General features: G+C 55.6%; 5 protein-coding genes across 5 annotated transcripts; 3 read left to right on the forward strand and 2 right to left on the reverse strand.

Moving 5' to 3' along the window:
• Window positions 1–1304: 1304 nt before the first annotated feature.
• On the reverse strand, window positions 1305–3234 carry B0T26DRAFT_27599 (uncharacterized protein). The gene has a single exon (XM_060434129.1). It carries the CDS (start codon window positions 3086–3088, stop codon window positions 1502–1504), a length of 1587 nt encoding a protein of 528 aa, XP_060302458.1. The 5' UTR covers window positions 3089–3234; the 3' UTR covers window positions 1305–1501.
• A 1926-nt stretch (window positions 3235–5160) lies between these two features.
• On the forward strand, window positions 5161–5994 carry B0T26DRAFT_635407 (RNA polymerase II subunit A C-terminal domain phosphatase SSU72; the record flags this gene model as incomplete). Its single annotated transcript, XM_060436718.1, has 2 exons — window positions 5161–5282; window positions 5337–5994. 2 exons carry the CDS (start codon window positions 5161–5163, stop codon window positions 5992–5994), a joined length of 780 nt encoding a protein of 259 aa, XP_060302459.1.
• A 2157-nt stretch (window positions 5995–8151) lies between these two features.
• Window positions 8152–11177, forward strand: B0T26DRAFT_736496 (uncharacterized protein; the record flags this gene model as incomplete). The annotated part of the gene is made up of 2 exons (XM_060443329.1): window positions 8152–9213; window positions 9267–11177. The coding sequence occupies 2 exons, from the start codon at window positions 8152–8154 to the stop codon at window positions 11175–11177; spliced, it is 2973 nt and encodes a 990-aa protein (XP_060302460.1).
• Window positions 11178–13095: 1918 nt separating this feature from the next.
• On the forward strand, window positions 13096–14990 carry B0T26DRAFT_27676 (uncharacterized protein). The gene is made up of 4 exons (XM_060434133.1): window positions 13096–13455; window positions 13515–13561; window positions 13648–13934; window positions 14012–14990. Exons 1-4 carry the CDS (start codon window positions 13305–13307, stop codon window positions 14658–14660), a joined length of 1134 nt encoding a protein of 377 aa, XP_060302461.1. The 5' UTR covers window positions 13096–13304; the 3' UTR covers window positions 14661–14990.
• A 382-nt stretch (window positions 14991–15372) lies between these two features.
• Window positions 15373–18030, reverse strand: B0T26DRAFT_27774 (uncharacterized protein). The gene is made up of 5 exons (XM_060434140.1): window positions 17455–18030; window positions 16981–17344; window positions 16730–16876; window positions 15916–16619; window positions 15373–15665 (listed from the first exon to the last, which is right to left on the reverse strand). The coding sequence occupies exons 1-5, from the start codon at window positions 17883–17885 to the stop codon at window positions 15503–15505; spliced, it is 1809 nt and encodes a 602-aa protein (XP_060302462.1). The 5' UTR covers window positions 17886–18030; the 3' UTR covers window positions 15373–15502.
• Window positions 18031–18223: the final 193 nt, after the last annotated feature.

Below are 18223 nucleotides of genomic sequence, written 5' to 3' on the forward strand. Positions count from 1 at the left end.
CGGGTTTGCGGATTACAGGGGTATTGTTACGTCATTTTACCCAGCTCCCGTACCGATAAAGAGGTGCGGTCGCAGAGGTCCATATCGGGTAGGAACCGGCGCGCATAACGTTCAAGTTAACACAAGCCAGGCAAAGAACGAACGGGTGGGGTTTGTATGGTATTCGCTCTCTGGCTTCCATATCAAGTCCACCGTCCTTCGGCGAACTCTTACACGTCCGCCGCGAGAGTATCACCACTGCCACAATAGCTCAAACGGCTCAGGAGAGCATTGTGTCCATCAGCGAGCCCTGGCTGAGAGAACCCTCAGATCACAGAGCATTCAAAAGGTTATCAAGCTAGCAAACTTTGGTACCATCTAACGACAAAGACCTAGACTTAGTTTACAATGTAGGCTCCAGGCCCTATTCAAGCTTACTTGCCTCCTCCAAGCTCTTAAATATGCCAGGTACCTGGTGTCTAAAAGCGTCCATCTCACTTCGAGAACACTACTATTAGTAACAGAAGGTTTAGTTGACAAGTCTAACTGACGCGGCCTGACTTGAATGGAATCCGGCATTAGGTTCATTCAACGGCTTAACTGAGGCATACAGGAAGGCAGACATAGGCAGGTACCTATGCTAGGTGGTCTTCTTTTTACCGTTACTGTCAGTTTCCTAGTGCCGTCCATCCCCGGTCTTGACCAATGCTACCACCTCCCCGCCATCAACCAGAGACAAGTACCTAAATGATAATAGAAAAGTACCAAGCCGTTTCATCCAGACATCATCATCCTCCCTACCCACCCCCAAAAGGCATGTTCATAGGACAGACACCCTTTGAAAAGAAATAACATGAAAAGGAAAACCAGACCCGTCTCCGGAAAACCTCGCCTATTTTGCAAAGAAAACACACACAACACCACGTGCCAGACACCGACAAGCCAACAAGCAGATGCGCGCGCGTATTCCGGATGGATGGCTGGGGGTAAAAAAGAAAATGACAGGGAAAAGACAAGAAAAAAAGAAATCAACCGCCACTATTGTAAACCCCCCGTTCAGTCATGTCTTCTTGTCTTGCCTCTGCCCAGTGATAAACCGAACCTGCCCCCGTCCGTCTGTCCCCTTTGAGCGCAAATGCAACAGATCTGTCGAGAAGGAACCCCTTAAACTCCAAGAAGACCACCCCCGCCCCACACCCTTTGGCATGGCATATGAGCAAAAGCGTTGAGGTAAAAAAAAAAAGAATATTCATCAAGACCATTAAAAAAAAGAATTTGGCTTCCCCGCTCCCTTTCTTTCCTTTTCTTCCCCCTCGCCTTATTCTTCTTGGCCCCCAATCAACCGCATAGGATATAGTGATACAATAACCGACCCCTCTTTATTGCTCCTTTAAGACGTTCGTGAAATGCTCATTGAACCGTGGAATGCTTCATTTGCTCTTGAATTTGGTAATCTCTGTCCGTCATTACTCTGAATCCCAAAAACCCCCTGTTGATCTGTCCTTTCTAATCACCGCAATCATCACCTATCCAAGTCCATCTTGGAGTCCGAGTCAGGCGAGGAGGCGGGAGACTCCATCTTGACATCGGGGAGAGTTTCGAGGCCTGGTAAGTCGGTGCTCTTCTTGGTGGCCGTGTCCAAGCTCCCTCGGCGCATGGGCCCCACGTCCTGGTGAAAGAGAAGTGTCGGTGTGTTAGCTTGGCTGCCGCCCCGCTGCCCGTGGTAGTGGACGACTTGGGGTGGGGCCTGGCCCGTTTGCGTGCCGAGGAGATGTTGCGGGTAGGGGTTGAGATCTTTGCTCGAGGTCGAGAAGGTTGACACGACGGGCTGGTGGTACCCGTTGGTCGTGACGCTCGGGGCGGGCGATTGGCCAAAGTTCTGATGCTCTGCCTGGGTTGGTGTCCCAACCTCATTCGGGCTTGTGGGCGTCTCGCTGAGCTGGCCCGTGAGGCTGTTCATCCCCCCTTCAATGTCACGCAGGAGCCGGACGTATTCCTCGGGCACCAACCCGCTTTCCTGCGTCTTCGGGTCCTCGGCAACGAGCCACCCCAGCCCGTGCCTGTACGACACCCATATGATCTGGCCTTCGACTAGTGGTAACTCGTTTTCGTTCTCGCGCTCAAAATCAAAGAGCGCCACGGCCTTCCCATGCATTTCCTCGTCGGGAGAGGTGATGGTGAACTGATAGTCCCTCGAGTACCTGGACTGGTCCTCTACTTGGAAGCTAGGAGAAGAGCTGGGACTTGACTCGTCCGAATCGAAGCCGGCACCAGGGTTGGCATATTGACGAGGCTGTTGGTCCGTAATCTGGTAGGCATTGCCCGCGTGCCGCGCCTGGTCCGGGGGATAGGTGACGTACTCGCCACCCGGGCCGTTGGCCTCGCTCCCCTGGTTGATGTAGTACCGTTCACTGCCGTCGCCGCTGGTGCCGACATAATATCCCCGCTCGTGGTCAAAGTTGTCCGAGTTCATCATTGAGCTGGACTGGCTAGACTGGCTGGTCGCGACTTCGCGTTGGCTGCGGCTTCTGCCGTGACCGTACGAGCCCGAAGATGACTTGTGTTTCCTGTGTCGCGAACTGACGACGGGGCTCTGGAGATCCTCGTCCTCGCTCCAAGGCGGCCCGTCAGCGAACTGGATTGGGGGAAGGTCGCCGGCCTTGCTGAAGCCCCCGGAGCCTTCGGTGACCCACGACTGGCTGTCCCAGCTCTTGCTGTCCCATGCCATCGGAGGGTCGGATAGACGTCTCTGCTCGCTCGCCGGAGTAGTCCTCCCCGAGGGCGGACGCGATGGCTCCGGGGGCGGGCCGTAATGCATGGGGTGCCCCGGGGGATAGGCAAAGTCTCGTACGAGGGCGTACGAGAGACTCGAAGGGAAGATGGGGAAGATGTGAGACGGGGGTCGCGACCGCGACGGGATCGAAGCCGTCGAGTACTGCGACAGGCGGTTCTTTGAGGCGTGCGACATTGGGCGCGGGAGGGTGCTTCTGCGCGCTGGCGGCGAGGTTATTAAGGGAGGAAGTGCGGGGTGGGATGCGCTCGGAGGGGGCGAGGAAATAGCGGGCGGCGAAGTCGCTGGAGACGAACCTGGCGACATGATCGCCGTCATGGTCGAGAGCGGAGCGGAGCGGTGGGAGTAGGCGAGGGCTTGCCGGCGCTGGTGGGCGCTGCGTGGTTTGCGCTGGGCTGGGGAAGGACTGCTGCCCTGTGGATCCGATTCCCAAACCCCGAGGGTATAGCGCTGGGTCACCGCTTCGGCGCAGCAACCGGGGGGGAATCGACCGGGGCCCTCGACACTTTCCGTGTTGCGCCGTGAAGCGCGCAGTCTTCTGGCGGATTATCGCAGCACGGCCGCTGCGAAGAATGGTTGACAGGGTCTTCGAAACGGCCCGCTTGTACTCTCAGGGTGTCGCCGATGGGCGTCGTCGCCGACTTCCTCGCGAGGCTGCTGGGTTCACAAGTGGTGCTTGGCGCTCGCAGTGCAGAGCATCGAAAAGCGACAGCCGAGAATCTTTGTGGAAACTGGCGATGCGCGATGCGTTGGGATATGGTAGCTGTGGCTTTGCATGGGCAATTGGGCGGGCAAGTCGAGACGAGAGAACAGAATGTAAGTGAGGTTTGTCTTTGGTTTCCAACGTTGAAGACGAGTCGGGGCGGGTAGGCAGGACAGGTTGAGGGGAAAGGCAGCACACCAAACCGTCGGCGTGCCGTACAGTACATACATACAGTACACAGCAGCAGCTGGCGGTGGTGTGTGGCCCCAAATGGATGGTTGGGCGGCTGCGCAGCTAAGCGCGCTGCCGCAGACTGGGCTACCAAGACCCTCCCTGTCGGAGCGGGCAACATGGACCTGCCGTTTACTCGCTCAAATCACCATGCGGCCAACCTCTCGAGAGGGCAAATCGACAAACACGGGGCCCAGATTCGACCTGCAAAACGGCATTCCCGCACTGCCTGGCCTAGAACTGCTGCATATTGTCTCCCTCTCGCATTGTGCCTTCTGCTTTCTGCTTTCTGCTGCTCCTGATGCCCTCCCGCGTCGCCCCAACCAACAAACACTTGTACGCATTAGGTGATTGGTGAGGGCAGGGCTGAAGGAGTCCTGTCGCAGCGCCAAGTTGACAACGAGATGGCTGGCAGGCTACCTTCAAATAGACATGGAAAGGAACTAGAAACCGACTGGCGAGACCATAGCTCCGACATGGCGACCGCAAAAGGCCCGTCTGAACGCGATTAAATTGGCTATGGAGTCGGGCTACGTTAGGCCAGCAACGGTCTGCTGCACTTCAACCCATGACTCGAGGAGCTTAGGTTGAGCTCTTCGGCCTCGCTATGTAGATCTAAAGCTGTCCGTATCCGTAGTTAGTATTAGTTTCCACCGGACATAAATCTTTGGCAATCTGGTTTATGAAACCCCTGATCTAGGCTAACACGTGCATGGGGTTTTCCAACATGCTGTAATTACGTATATGTACTTGTACAGTAGAATCTGCGATCCAGCGGCACGCCTGCCCCGTTCTGGTTCTCCAACAAAAGAACTAGATCCTTCGGGCTTCATCCCAAATTTTGGCCGTTGCGTGTGCCCGAGGGCAGCATCACGTCAACAGAGCTGTTCTGTCTTGTTCAAGTGCTGCCTGTGCATCCAGAATTGTGGCGCGGCAGCGCGGCGGCGGGTCAATGAAGTGGACACCGCTTCGGATTAATCCCGCCGAGATAGGAAGGCGGTGGAGAGCCGCACAAACGCTGCTGGTCGCTTTCGGATTGCCGAAAACATTTCCTGCATCAACCGAGCCGGAATTTCTAGACATTCCCGCCTCGTTTCGCGGCTTTTCAAACAAACCAAGGAGAGCAGCGCGCTTGCGCTCCCGCCTGTCCCCCAATAGGTAATGAACACATCTCCTTTGTTCCTTTCTTGTATCATGCATATGATGAATCCTTTATTGGAGCTGTCTTATGCCTGCTTTTGTGGGCACTTGATGATACTTATAATTACGCTTTTCTGATATTGGCAAGAATAAAGAGGACGAGACACCTTGGCATGCTTCGCAAAGTACGGTAGAGCTGACTCTCTTGCAATCTAGGTAACGCTTACGGCAGCGCGTTCGCATAGAATGCGAACAAGGCCTGGGCTAACTTCGATTCACTTCACCAACATTGACACCTCCGCCGAAGCAGGCCGTCATGGACGTGGATGGCGCAAATGGAGGGGAGACCTCTGCAAATGCTAATCAAAACGGCGAGCAAGAAGACACACAGTCGTTCAAGCTGAAGTTTTGCACTGTTTGCGCGAGCAACCAGAACAGGTACGTGTGATTGGTTGTCCTGTCTGTCTGAGATTCGGGGCTAACAAGTGCCAGGTCAATGGAGGGCCATCTTCGCCTCTCTGAGGCCCATTACCCGGTCATTTCCTTCGGTACGGGGTCGCTGGTCCGACTGCCCGGTCCGACCATATCGCAGCCGAATGTGTACAAGTTCAACGAGACGTCATACGATAGCATCTATCGAGAGCTTGAAGCCAAGGACTCTCGACTGTATCGAGCAAACGGCCTCCTTAACATGGTGGACCGTAATCGCAATGTCAAATGGGGTCCGGAACGATGGCAAGACTGGCAGATCGGCATGCCTAGACTAAAGCACGAGAAGGACCAGGGAAGTGAAGGCATGGAGGGTGGCGTCGCCGATATCGTCATCACATGCGAGGAACGGTGCTGGGATGCCGTTGTCGATGATCTCATGAATCGGGGTTCTCCCCTCAACCGGCCCGTTCATGTTATCAACATAGACATCAGGGACAACCACGAGGAAGCTTCCGTCGGGGGCAAGGCCATGGTCGACCTAGCCGACTCTCTGAATAGAGTTGCCGCCGAGGAGCGTGCGAAGGTGGGAGCCAGCGGCTTCGATGCCGGAGGCGCAGCAAGCAGGTCGAACTTTGATGAACGAGTTCCAGAGGTATTGGGCGAGTGGCAGGAGAGGTGGCCAACCCTTCCAGCCACGTGGACTTTGGCTTGGTTCTAAGAAGAGTAGGGTGGCGGAACTTGACACGCATCATGACAAGGCGTTGGGATCTCGGACTGGAGTTGTTTCACTGGCGTTAAACAGGAAGCGGGACGCGCGGAAAGATACCAGGTAATGCTATTATGATTTATTTATCTTACGCTTCCCTGTTGTTTTGAGGGAAGCGGACCTAATCTATTTGAAACCCATGGATTGTGTGAAATGAGGACGGTAGGGGTCCCAAGGATCGGGACGGGAGGGTCAGGCAAGAGCCCCATTGCCGATAATCGATATGGACCCTTCAAAAAGGCCGGTCCACAAACTGCTGATTACGCAGCAGGAATGAAACAAAGGACTTAGCTTCTAGAACAGATGCAGAAGGTTGACGCCATGGCGAGTGTAATCGGCAACGCAGCCGGCATTGGAGCCTCATCGACAGACAAGCGGTTTAGCAGGCGATTTACCCGGAGCACGGGGACGGGGTATCAAACGACAAGATCCGGGGGATATGCGGTCGGGTTATTAACGGCACCTTTGACAGGTTGCGGCCGAGTTCAAGATGTGCGCTGGGGCCCAACTCCTGCGCTCACTGTCGGGCGATACCCCTCACCGGGCCTACGGGTGACACTTTGCCTCACGGAAGAAGCCGGCAGACGAAGCGGACTGTTAGGGTTCCATCACCAATTCACTACCAAAAACTATAATTGACAGGATCTCCCTGAAGGCTGTCAATTAACAATTGTCCCCAGAGACCGTGCCCCCGTCCTGCCGAAGATATAAATTAAGTTATTACTTATCTAATAAACGAGGGGTGTGGCTCAGGGGGGCATGTCGACCTTGGCCATCTCTTGGATGGGCGCATAAAGAAAGCAAATGCTCCCCATCTCTTGTCTTGGGCGATCCGGTGACATCAAGACAAGTTTCCTATCCTGCGGGCTCTTTTAGTCTCGGCTGGTCTTTGGCGGCTCTTTGCCCTCGACAAGGAAATCTACGCTGGTCAATGTTCTTTACTCAGTAGCTTAACTGGAGCCAGGAAGGTGGGTCTGAATTGACTTGGTCTCGATTGCCCGCGAGTCGCCCACCTCCGTGACTTCCGTCCCCCCACTTGCATTCAAATTTGACCATTGCGCCAGCTGTTCCTGCCGTAGCGCGCGACTAGCCCCCTGAGGAAATTACGCCTCGGGAACCCCAGCCTGTCCAACCCAATCGCCTCCCCAGCTGCCCGCACTCGGATCGATCAAGGGGTTGCATGGCAATCCCTGTTTTAGCCCCCTAAGGTAATTCAATTCTACGACTCGGGCTTGACCTGCGCTTGAAAAGCTCGAGACAAGCACCCAACGCGCAGCGATAATAAGCAACAATCTCAGTTTCTTAGGCAAACTGTACTGTACCTTACATACTGATATCCAGCTCTTGCAGTCTTTCGTCTTGTCTTTTTTTTTCTTCTTTTGCTTTTGCATTGCATCCACCGTTCATGCTGGGCAAACAGTTTGCCCCCTCAGATTTTACACTCTGTCGCTGCCTTAGTTTCACGCCGCACCGATTCGTTACCCAGGATCAAACTGCCTTACCTTAGGGTTGCTTGGATCTTGGATCTGGGCCGTCGCAAGTGGCACAGTGCCCGTCTCCAGCCAAGCCCTCCCAGCCACGACAACCTGTCTTTTGATTCAACACTAGCGACTGACCGACCCGGCCGTTGAAAGGCGCCGTCAACGAAAGCCGAGGCCAGGCCATCCGCCCTTACAGACCGGAAGGTGACGAATTTTGCCCTGTTCCGACTGGTCGGGTTGTTTGGTGCATTCCATTGGCAGCAGCTTTTTGGCGGGATCGGGCCACCACCTGGCCACTACGGCACCGCCTCCTAACTAACCCCCCCAGCCGCCACTCAGAGGGGCTGTTGGCCGAACTTGATTGCGTTTCATGCTGTAACAACAACACCCAGTTTCCCGCGGACCAGCATTTTTGTGTCGCCCACCGTTACTGAAATTCGTGGGCACAGCAGGCTCAGCACTGCGACGCTAATTCCGACATTCTGGAGTCGCTCCACCTGACCCTGGGATTCCGTCGCTGCGATTCGGCAACTCTGGGTCTTGGGGTGGTCTCGCTGCACCAAAAGCTCGTCGCTCGCCTGGGTAACTGCTTAAACTCATCCGACCCGTCGGCCACGCCACGCAGACCATGAATGGGCGCAATGCTCCGCTGTCCCCGGTCTCTCTAGGCGGAAGCGAGTCTTGGTCATATCCCGTCGACAAGGACGGCCAATACCAAAACAATCGGGGCCAGCTCAACACACCGCCCGACTCCGCAGGATCAATCAGGGCTATGAATGGGGGCTTCCCTCCGGGGCCCAAGAGCGTCGGCGGGCCCTCTCCGCCTCCGTCCGTCGGCCGGTCCAGCGCCGGCACCAACCTGTACGCGAGGAGCGAGAGCGGAAGGAGCCAGAGCCAGCAGGCCGAAAACCAAGAACTCATTCTCGCCGAGCACTATGTCTCCCTCAAGCGCTTTCTATCAGCTACGTCGCGCGATGGCAACCCGAAACCCGCGCTCAACAAGGCTCGCGACAAGCTGCAGCGCCTTACTGGGGTTCAGTTCCTCGAGCTCAGCACCGATGTCTACGACGAGCTGAAGCGGCGCGAACTCGCAAGCCGAAAACAATCCAATCCACCCCCCGAATACCTCCTCCCGGAGGAGAATTTTCACCCAAAACGGAATCAGGCACGACAAAAGCTCTCCTCCCTAGGACCCCCTCGGTTTCGCGATCTCGCCACGGATGTCTTCTGCGAATTGGAGCGCCGGTACCCGCGCTTCGCCGCCGGCGATCTTCCGCGCGTCGAAAGCCCCACGTCGGTGCGGGGGCCTCCCAGTCGGTCACAGACACCCGTCAACGGCATGAATGGCAATATGAATGGCAACAGCATGAATGGATACCCTCCTCCTAGGTTACAAAATCGTAGGCGTCCTTCCGAGGCGAGCTCGATACGGAGCGGTCGTGGGGCCCCAACGCCCATTAATGGTGGGTTTGGTGTGCCCCCGTCGCCGGGACTACCAAATGGCGACTACGAAAGGCCGATGGCAAAACAGTTTCAGAGCAATACCATTGTCCCCAATAAGAGTACTATGGTGGAGGAGGATGATGACAACCTCAGCCCTATGACTCCGGACAATATGGGCGACGAGAGATATGGAATGGCGAACGTACCACAAGAGAGGGCGATGAACCGAATGGCCGGACCCTCAGAGGTTTGTCTCCCATTTACGTACCCACAAGACGGTCCTTTACTAACTTAATATAGGCCGACCAGAAACTCAAGGCAGACTACGAGACGCAAGTTAGGGACCTGCGAGAGAAAGTCGATGCATTGGAAGACGCGTTAAGGAAGAAAGACGAACAACTAAGCAGCGTCATGGATGGCGAACGCTCAAGAGTAACTGCGGCAACTTCAGAGAAAAAGGGCTGGGATGCCGCTCGCCTTGCTCTTGAGAACAAACTTACCGAGGCGAAGGAACTCAACAATTCATTACAACGGGCTCTGGACCAGATTAGGGACGAGCACGAGAACGAAATACAGCAGCTTACTGACCAACTCGAAGAAGCTCGCCAATCAAGCCGCAATAAGAAACCGAATGGCGCGGCGAGCGCGGAGCTGGAGAGAGAAAACCAAGAACTACGCTTGGCTTTGCGAGACCAGCAAGATGTGACGGAGGAAGTCCGGCGCGAGGCACAAGAGTTTCTTCGCGAAATGCGGTTGCTCTCGCAGCAGAGCGGAGCTACCTGGGAAAGACAAACCGACTTGGAAAAAACAATCGAGAGTCTCGAAAAGGAAGTGCGCGACTGGCGGAATCGCTATGCACGCACAAAGACACAACTACGGAATATGCGAGCATCGTCATTAGGTCTGACAATCGACCAAGATGCTGGCAAGTACATACGGGAGAAGGGGTTTACCCAAGAAAACGGCCTGGTGAGGGATGTCCATGTCACCAAGTTCCAGATTGCCATAGACGAGCTTCTCCAACGGGGCCGTGGCGATAACCCGGAGCGGGTGATGGACTCGATGAAGGCAGTTGTGGTCAGTGTCCGCCGGATTACGCAGGACATTGATGAATCCGCGCCGAATAGCGAGGACGTGCTCCAGGAGCAGGCGAAGCTCAAGTCGCGGGTATCATCAACCGCCAACAACCTCATTACGGCATCCAAGAACTTTGCCAACTCGGCCGGCATATCACCCGTATCGCTCCTCGACGCGGCTGCGTCCCATCTCGTGGCAGCCGTTGTGGAACTACTGCGGACTGTCAAGATTCGCTCAACCCCGGCGGGAGAGCTCGAGGATGACGATGACGGAACAATTACTCCAGTGGACTCGACCGGCTTCTTCTCTCCACAAAGCAACGCGCAAAGCCAAGTGACGAGTGCGACATCAATCCCGGGCTCCCTTCCGCCCCCTCCACCGTTCCAGGGGCTAGGTGGTAGCAACCGGGACAGCGCAGACTCGTCCGCATATAGTCCCGTCAACTCGCCACGCGAATCATTCGCGTCTAGACCGGCCGCCTCTCGCGCGGCTCCTAACGGCAACGGCAATGCCAATGGCGCGGGAAATGGCAGAGGCAACAACGGTAGCGTCAGCAGCAGAACAAATGGCAGCATTAGCAGCAGAACAAACGGGAGTGTCAGCAGCAGAACAAACGGCAAGCCCAATGGCAAAGTCAACGGCAACGGAAATGGCTACCCTGCGACTGGCAAAAGCCTACCTCCCGCCCCGAACGGGCTATATGGCGGACGCCGAGTGGACACGCGAGCCGAAGACCTGAAGATCTATCTCGAAGACCAAACTGCGGTGCTGGTGCAGACGATACAGAATCTTGTGCAGCTGATTCGCAACGACGCCAACATCAAGCAGGTTTCGGAAGAGATCAGCTCGATTTCGGACGTGGTCGGCCAGGTAGTCTCGGAGATGGAGAATCTCGGCTCCAGCGGGGCGGAGCTCGTCAGGCGGCTGGCGTCGTGCCGGGATCGGCTGATGGAGGCGGGCACGCGAGGCCAGGACCTCGCTGCCGACGGCAAGGGTACCAAGAGCCGCGAGTGGCGCATGTGGACACAGACGCTGCCGCCCATTGCGTTTGAGATTGCGCGAGAGATCAAGGAGCTGGTGCAGCGTGCCGATCAACTTTCCCTGAATAATGATGATGCGGATGAATTTGCATGAGGGGCATTACAAACCACATAGAGGTGGATGCTTTTTAATGAAAGGAAGTAGACGGGCTGTGTAGGGGCATCCGGGGGAGGAAGGGATTGGTGTCTTCGGACTGACTGAAGCTCAACAGTCAGTCACATTGTGTATTATTCTTGTTTCTTCTTTTTTCTTGTCCTTTTTGGTGCGTCTTTTTTCCCGACGTACGTACGTACTACTATGGTTGTTGCTGTATCTATTGTTGTTGATGGGGATGATGGCGGAGGTGGCCTGGTTCTTTTGTTTCCAACTTCGCTTTGATACCCATCATAGCCACTGCTTTGGTTTTCCTTCTCCTTTGCCCTTGTTTTCCCTAGTTGTCGAGACTGGGCGCCGCGCGAACTTGGCTTTCTCTGCTGGGAGCATTGAAGCAAAGAGAAGGGGGTGTGCTCAAGTACTGTATATACAAATAACACTTTTCTTGCGGAGAGGCTGGTCTATAATGGATGACCTTTTATGATGTTTGTGTGGAGGGAGGGGAGAGAGAGTTTTGGGGTCTTGAAGCCGAGCGTGCTGGTTATAAAGCAGCAGTGTGTGAGGGTCGTGCCGGCTTCAGTCTAGTCTGGTCTGGGAGTACCTGGTAGTAGTAGTTTCATCTTGTATGTACGGCAGAGGCTTGCGCCTTTCAGCGAAGTCCAATGAGGCATCTTTCCCTTTATGAGCTTCCGAGACAGTTCCATTATGAAAATGAAACTCGTCCGCCAAATAGGCTGCTTACCATACGTAAGCACAGCATTGTGAAGAAACATCCCTGGTGTGAACGATGATAGGGAAATAAATGATGAATAAAAAGCATCGTGAATTTTGGGCGTAGACGACCTGACCCGTGGGGAGAGGCTCGAAGCTGTCAATCTCAGTTAAGTTTACTTAGCAATCGTGGCGTTCGTTAATTGCTTGGCTTGGATCTCGGCAGTGATGCTGGGGGCTATTGCCGCGCTAATAGTAATAATTATGGATGCGCATCCACTCATTGACTCATTCATCCATTTGCATTGGCTCGCAAACGACTTGTTTCCTAGCGCTCTCTCTCCTCTTTTTTATGCAATGGTAGTACGAGTACGTACAAGATACCATGGAAATACGGAATATGGCCAGAGCCTAGACCACTCAAGTCTCATCAGCCGCAGCAGGCCATCCAGCAGCACCCCGTTTATTGAGTTGCTTTCCAAACCTCCTGATCAAACCGTCTGTCTCGCCGTTGAAGAATCTGAAGGAAGACGGAAAGAAGACGACGACACAAAAAAGGCAAACTTTGTAAAAGATTCATTGATGAATGAACCCCAGAGCCAAGAAAAAGGGCGCACGGGGAAGAAAACGCCACCAAATGCAATGCAGGCCACCCACGCTCAGGGTGATGGCATCGAACGGAATGCTTGTGCTTGTTTCAGAGCCTCAAAATCCTCTATCTTTTTCGCTGTCCATCCCTCCACATGAAGTCTCACGAGGCTCTACCCCGTCAAGCAGATCGGTTGATTGGCTGGCGTGGGACGGGCTTGATTGCTGATCTGTCGTGGCCTGTGGGAACTTGGGAAGAAAAGGGTGTCAGGGCGCGTCCCCTCGTTCCCTCTAGGCTCAGCCGCACCCAGCTTTTGTGCGACGGTAGCGCTCTCGCTAGGGCCTGGCCTGGTGTGCTGCCGTTCCAGGTGCAATTATGAGCTGCACCCTTTCGATAGCGCGCTCGCATCCCATTCCCCTTCAGGCCTCGGCGGGCGCTCGAGGCAGACACGGAGCCAGGCGAGCCCAGTCTCGCCTCTGAGCTGCGGGCAGAGCCTCTTCTCTAGCTCTCTCTCCTCCAGCATTCCTGACCAGGGGCCGGCGGGTCTAGGCGATGGTGGCTTGCATATTATCTGTTTTATTCTCTCCCGGGTCCCGATCCTAGAAGATAGAAAAGGACGCTTCACCCAGGCGCACACGTCTTTGCTCTTGAATCTCTTGGCACTTCTCGTGACAAAACTGGCCTGCGACTGTGACGTGACGTGACGTGACGACGTGTGGTGCTCCTTTCTTCTTCGTCTCCTTCTCCTTCGCTCCTTTACATTACCTTGGAGCTGTTAGTTAGAACTACAAAACCGAAAGACGACGACAAAGACGACAACCGGCACCATGGACCAACCAACGGCGGCGCCCAAACCGATATACTCGGCCGTTCGGGCCCCCGGCCACGAGCACATCCCCCTCTATCCTCCGTACTTCATCATCCTCCGCATGGTCCAGCTCGGCTTGGCCGTCCTGATCATGGCTCTTGATGCCTATGGTATGACCTAGCTTGACCCGACTTGTTTGGTAGTACGAGTGCTCACATGCAACCTACAGGCGTCTCTGTTCTTTCGACCGACGGCAACAGCTTTGTCCTCGCAGTGGTACGTCCGACACCCAGGCTACAGAGGTAGAGAAGGACCGAGGAAGATGCAAGATGGAATCGCTGATGCTTCACACCCCATGCCAGGCCATCATGAACCTGATCACGGGCGTCTACTTTCTCGTGACGCACTATTTCTACCCGAACATCTACAACTACTGGGCCATCCTGGGTCTTGACATCCTCCTCATCATCATGTGGTTGAGCTCCTTTGCTCTGTTGGCATCCGAGGTCAACGAGTGGTACTCGTCGGTCGGCCACCTGACCGCCGGCCAAAACGTCTGCAACGGCGTAACGTGCTCCAAGGTGCAGCAGAGCTACATCGCCGCCCCAGCTTGCCTCGCTGCCGCTGCCTCGTTCGGCGCCGTCGAGTTGTACGTGTTGTCTCTACCCAGACCCCCCGCTCTGACTCTGAGAAAGGAGAAAGCGCAACACTAACAAGCCGTAACAGCGTCCTCCACATCGTCTCGCTCGTCTTCCACAGCATGGCCCTCCACCGCCACCGCGCTGCCGGTCTTCACTGCATGCCCGCCGGATCTTCCATGGGCGGTGGCTTCGGCGGCGGCGCGGTCAGCGCCGAGAAGAGCCAGCAGGCCTACCAGCAAGTGCCTCTGCAGGACCACCAGCAGCACCAGCAAGTCTACCCCGTCTACGCGCAGCAGCAGCAGCAGCAGCAGGCCTATCCGGTGCAGGTCCAGCAGCCGCAACAGCTCTACAACCCGACCGTGTCGCCGCCACCCCAGCAGCCGTACGCCCCGCCCCAACAGCCCCAGCAGCCATACTATCCCCAGCAGCAGCAGCCCCAAGTGCAACCGCAGCCGGCCGTCTACCACGCCGCGCATGCCCCAGCCCTAGTCCCACAGCAGACAGGCGGCAGCTACGTATCACAGCCATCTCAGCAGCAGCCATATGATAACAACATCCCGCTCGTGCCCCAGCACACGGGCGGCTATGTGGCCCAACTGGCGACGGACCGCGAGCCGCAGCACTTTGCCGCGCAGCTGCCGGCCGACAACGTCGGGTATTATGGTACGTCGGCGGCGACGCACTCGCCGTCGCCGCCGCCGATGCAGCAGCACCAGCCCCCGCCGGCGCAATGAGGTTTCGATGCCTAGGTAGTAGCGCGTGTTTGGTGTTTCCCGCTGGATATGGATAGACAGATGGACGGACGGACAGCGGGGGATTACGAATACGGGGTGGAGGTTTCAATGAGAGAGAAGGGGGAGAGCAAGCTTAGCTGCTTTAATTTGCTTTTTCTTTTTCTGCTGTTTTTTTTGTTCATACTAAATACCAAAATACCCCGAGTTCGCAGGCCCCCCTAATCATATCAGGGGTGCCTTGTATATGCATATACACACTTACATACACCGCAGGCCTCTTTATTAATGCATCACTAATATTCACTTTCCCTTACGAATGGCTATTGTTGGTTTAGGAAAGGTGAATATGGATAGATGGGCATGAAGCGAGGAGTGATATAGAGTCAGCGCTCTGCTGTAGAACGCGTACGAACGCCAGCCCCGAATCCCATGTCCCCTATCTCGATCTGAGTGGCGAGGAGAGGAGTCTAAATACAGGCAGATTATATGAGACCGGAACGACTTATATGACCAGAAGTGATAAAACATGCTTCCAACAGACTTTGAATATATTCGTAATCGCTTGGCCATGGCTGTCTTCATTCTTCACGCCCCAGGTTTACCTTTCCCGGTTGGGTCCCGGTTGTTATCTTACTGGCCTGCCTAACCGCTGGCGCAAGCTACCTAAGGTGACGAGCTATCGTGAGTTCATTCGAGCCCCTTGTCCTGTCCCATAACTGAAATTGATCAAGCAACCCTGCCAAAGATAGCAGCAGCAGCAACAACAATAGCAATAGCAACAAAAAGGCAACAGCAACGCCGTCCGTTATCATCATCATCAGAAGCAGCAGCAGCAGCAACGATCAACTGTTTATCCGCCACGCCATGAGCGTCGTGACATCGTGGTTGTGAATGAGCTCGAGGTACTCGGTTGCGAGGCGCCAGCGCAATGCGAGGTGGTGGATGCAGTGCTTGATGTCCTCGAGGGCGGCGTGAATCTCGGGGCTGCCGCTTTCTTTCCACAGCCTATCCGAGCATTGACGTCTCGGGTTAGCAGGCTGAACCAGACTAGTAAGGTAGCCAAGCAGGCATTATCTCTATTCCAGAAAAAGGAAAACGGGGGGCAAGGGGGGAAAGGAAAGGAGCTCCAATATTAGCGGGTAGGTAAAGCGCAGGAAGCCAGGCTACAATAGTTACAAAAACAGGTGGAGAGGGGACCTGGCGAAAAGGGGCAAAAGGGGAATGAGATAATCCAAGAGAAAGAAAGAAAACGCACCAATGCAGCGACGCCATAGCACCATACAGCGCGTCCAAGCACAGCGGCGAGACCTGGCGGGAGCCGGCGGGGAGCATGGCGGCCTCGAGCAGCTCGACCGACAGGTCGCGGACGCGCAGCGAGAGGTCTTGCAGCCCGGTGACGGCCTGCGACTGCATATCGCGCTCGTCGGTCTCCATGGGCACCGCCGCGTCGACGCCGCCCGGCCCAGGCCCGTCGCGCAGGTTCTCAGGGCACGCGTACGCGTCGAGCAGCATCACCAGGGCCGAGAAGGCGAGGCAGCGCGGCGCCACCAGATCGAAGGTGAGGGGCTGATGGCGGCGGTGTTGTGGGTGTTGCTGTTTCAAGTGCTGCTGATGTTGCTGCTGGGGCGATAGGGACACGGTAGAGGGCGAGGACGACGACGAGGACAGTGCCGGTTCAGACGACGGGGAGGTACTACTGCTATTATTATTGATGGAACTGTCGTTCTGCTCCTCGACAATAGTGCCAAACGACGTCAGGGTTTCGGCCAGCCCCTGCACGTGCGCCAGATCGAAGGGCCTGGGCGCGCCGCATCGGTAGCTCTGAATCGTGTCACGGCAGTGTTTCGTAACGTTGCTAATGAGCATACACGCCTGCGCGAGCCGCGCGAAGCCGCCCTGTGGCTGGAACAGCGGCGTGTGGATGCTCTTGGCGACGCCCCTGGACGGGTCGCCATCGTCCTGTGGCATTTTAGCATCCGTGTCAGGGGATCGTCCTTCTTTCGTCTCTTTCGTCGTCATAAAGGGGCAGGGGGTATAAACATGGCCCGAAGAATCAGAGAGAAACATACCCAAGCCCTGTCATCAACGGGCAGCAGATAGTTGTCCTCGGGCTCGGGCATCGAGAAGCGTTTCTTGTTCCCAAGGCAGATGACACGGTCTAGAATGTAGACGGCCCACCAGACACGTCTTCTTTCTTCGGACTCGGTCCAAGTTGTCTGAATTAAAGGCAAGGCCAAAAAGGAGTATCCGGTCAGCAATGCATCACACTTGAATACCGCCCCCACAAAACCATGAAGTGGGCGCATAGTGTGCCGCTTACACAAGAGCCCAGCATGACCGAGGTGTCTTTGAATGAGGGGAGGCCGATGAGGTCGGCGTAGCGCGCACAGGTGGCGACGGTTATCCAGGCGGCCGGATAGATGGCGTGGCCGAGCTCGTAGACGGCGACGAGGATCATGGCTTGGAGGTGGAGCAGCGATAGGATGCCGCTATCCTCGAGCATGGCCAGAAACCGCTTCGAAGCCTTATAGAGCGGGTTGATCCTGGCACCATTATCGGGGTTCGTGTTCTCGCTGGGCAGCGAGATGACGAGCTTTATGGCTAGAAATAGCATGGCCAGGTCCGGGCCCCCTTCCCACAACGAGAAGCCCAGCGTCATGCGTTTCCGCGAGATGATGGGGAACCTAAGACAGACCAGACGGAGCAGAGCCAGAGAAGTGAGTAAATGATAACTATCAGAGACAATAAGAAGTAAGAATGTAGGAAAAAGGGGCAAAAGAGAGACGGAGCCTACCACGTGTGGACCGTGGCAAAGTACTCGGCGGTGGCATCCTGCACGGCATTGCCGCGGCTAAGGACCTCGTAGACATCGGCGGGTAGGTCGACATTTGGCTTTGGAATGGGTATGGACGCCCATTTGAAGCAGTCGATGTCGAGGAAGATGGCTGAGGGGAAGCGGCCTGACGGCAGCCATTGGGGGCCCCGTGAGTTGTTGACTGATGGCCGGTCGATAAGGCGGCCGCTGTCCGGAGAGATGGGACGTGCCGAGCTATTGTGGACGCTAGCGTTGGTATTGGTGTTGGTGTTGGGTGTGCCGTGGTTGCTATTATTGTTAGCAGCGCTCAGGCGGTTCTCGAGGTCGGCAAGCCGCGACTGTAAAACTGCCAGGTCGTCGGCCGTCGGTGGCGGTTGAGCATCAGCCGTGTAGTCGCAGGGCCGTCCCATTTTTGTGCAGAGTCCACAGTTGGGCAATGATTTGTCACATTTTCTCCTTTTCGTTGTTGTTGTTGTTGGTTGTCAGCCGAGTTCTCTTCTCTAGCTTCTAGGTTCTACTGCTGTCAGAGGCTTCCACTTGGCTGCTCTCGAGAAAAGGGGGCCGGGTTTCTCCGGTTTGCCCATATCACTCCTGTTGCCCCATTGTCCCATGATTAATCGATTCAAGGCGCCAACCGCCAAGAGTGAATAAGTGGTATTGATGTTCCGAGATGGGTGGTGGCATTAGTAGAGGAAAGGGATATGCACGGGGGCAGTTACGAGTGCCCTATTCGAGAATGGGGCTACTC

Source organism: Lasiosphaeria miniovina (genome assembly GCF_030549165.1).
Source record: "Lasiosphaeria miniovina strain SMH2392-1A chromosome Unknown B0T26scaffold_1, whole genome shotgun sequence".
Taxonomy (NCBI): domain Eukaryota; kingdom Fungi; phylum Ascomycota; class Sordariomycetes; order Sordariales; family Lasiosphaeriaceae; genus Lasiosphaeria; species Lasiosphaeria miniovina.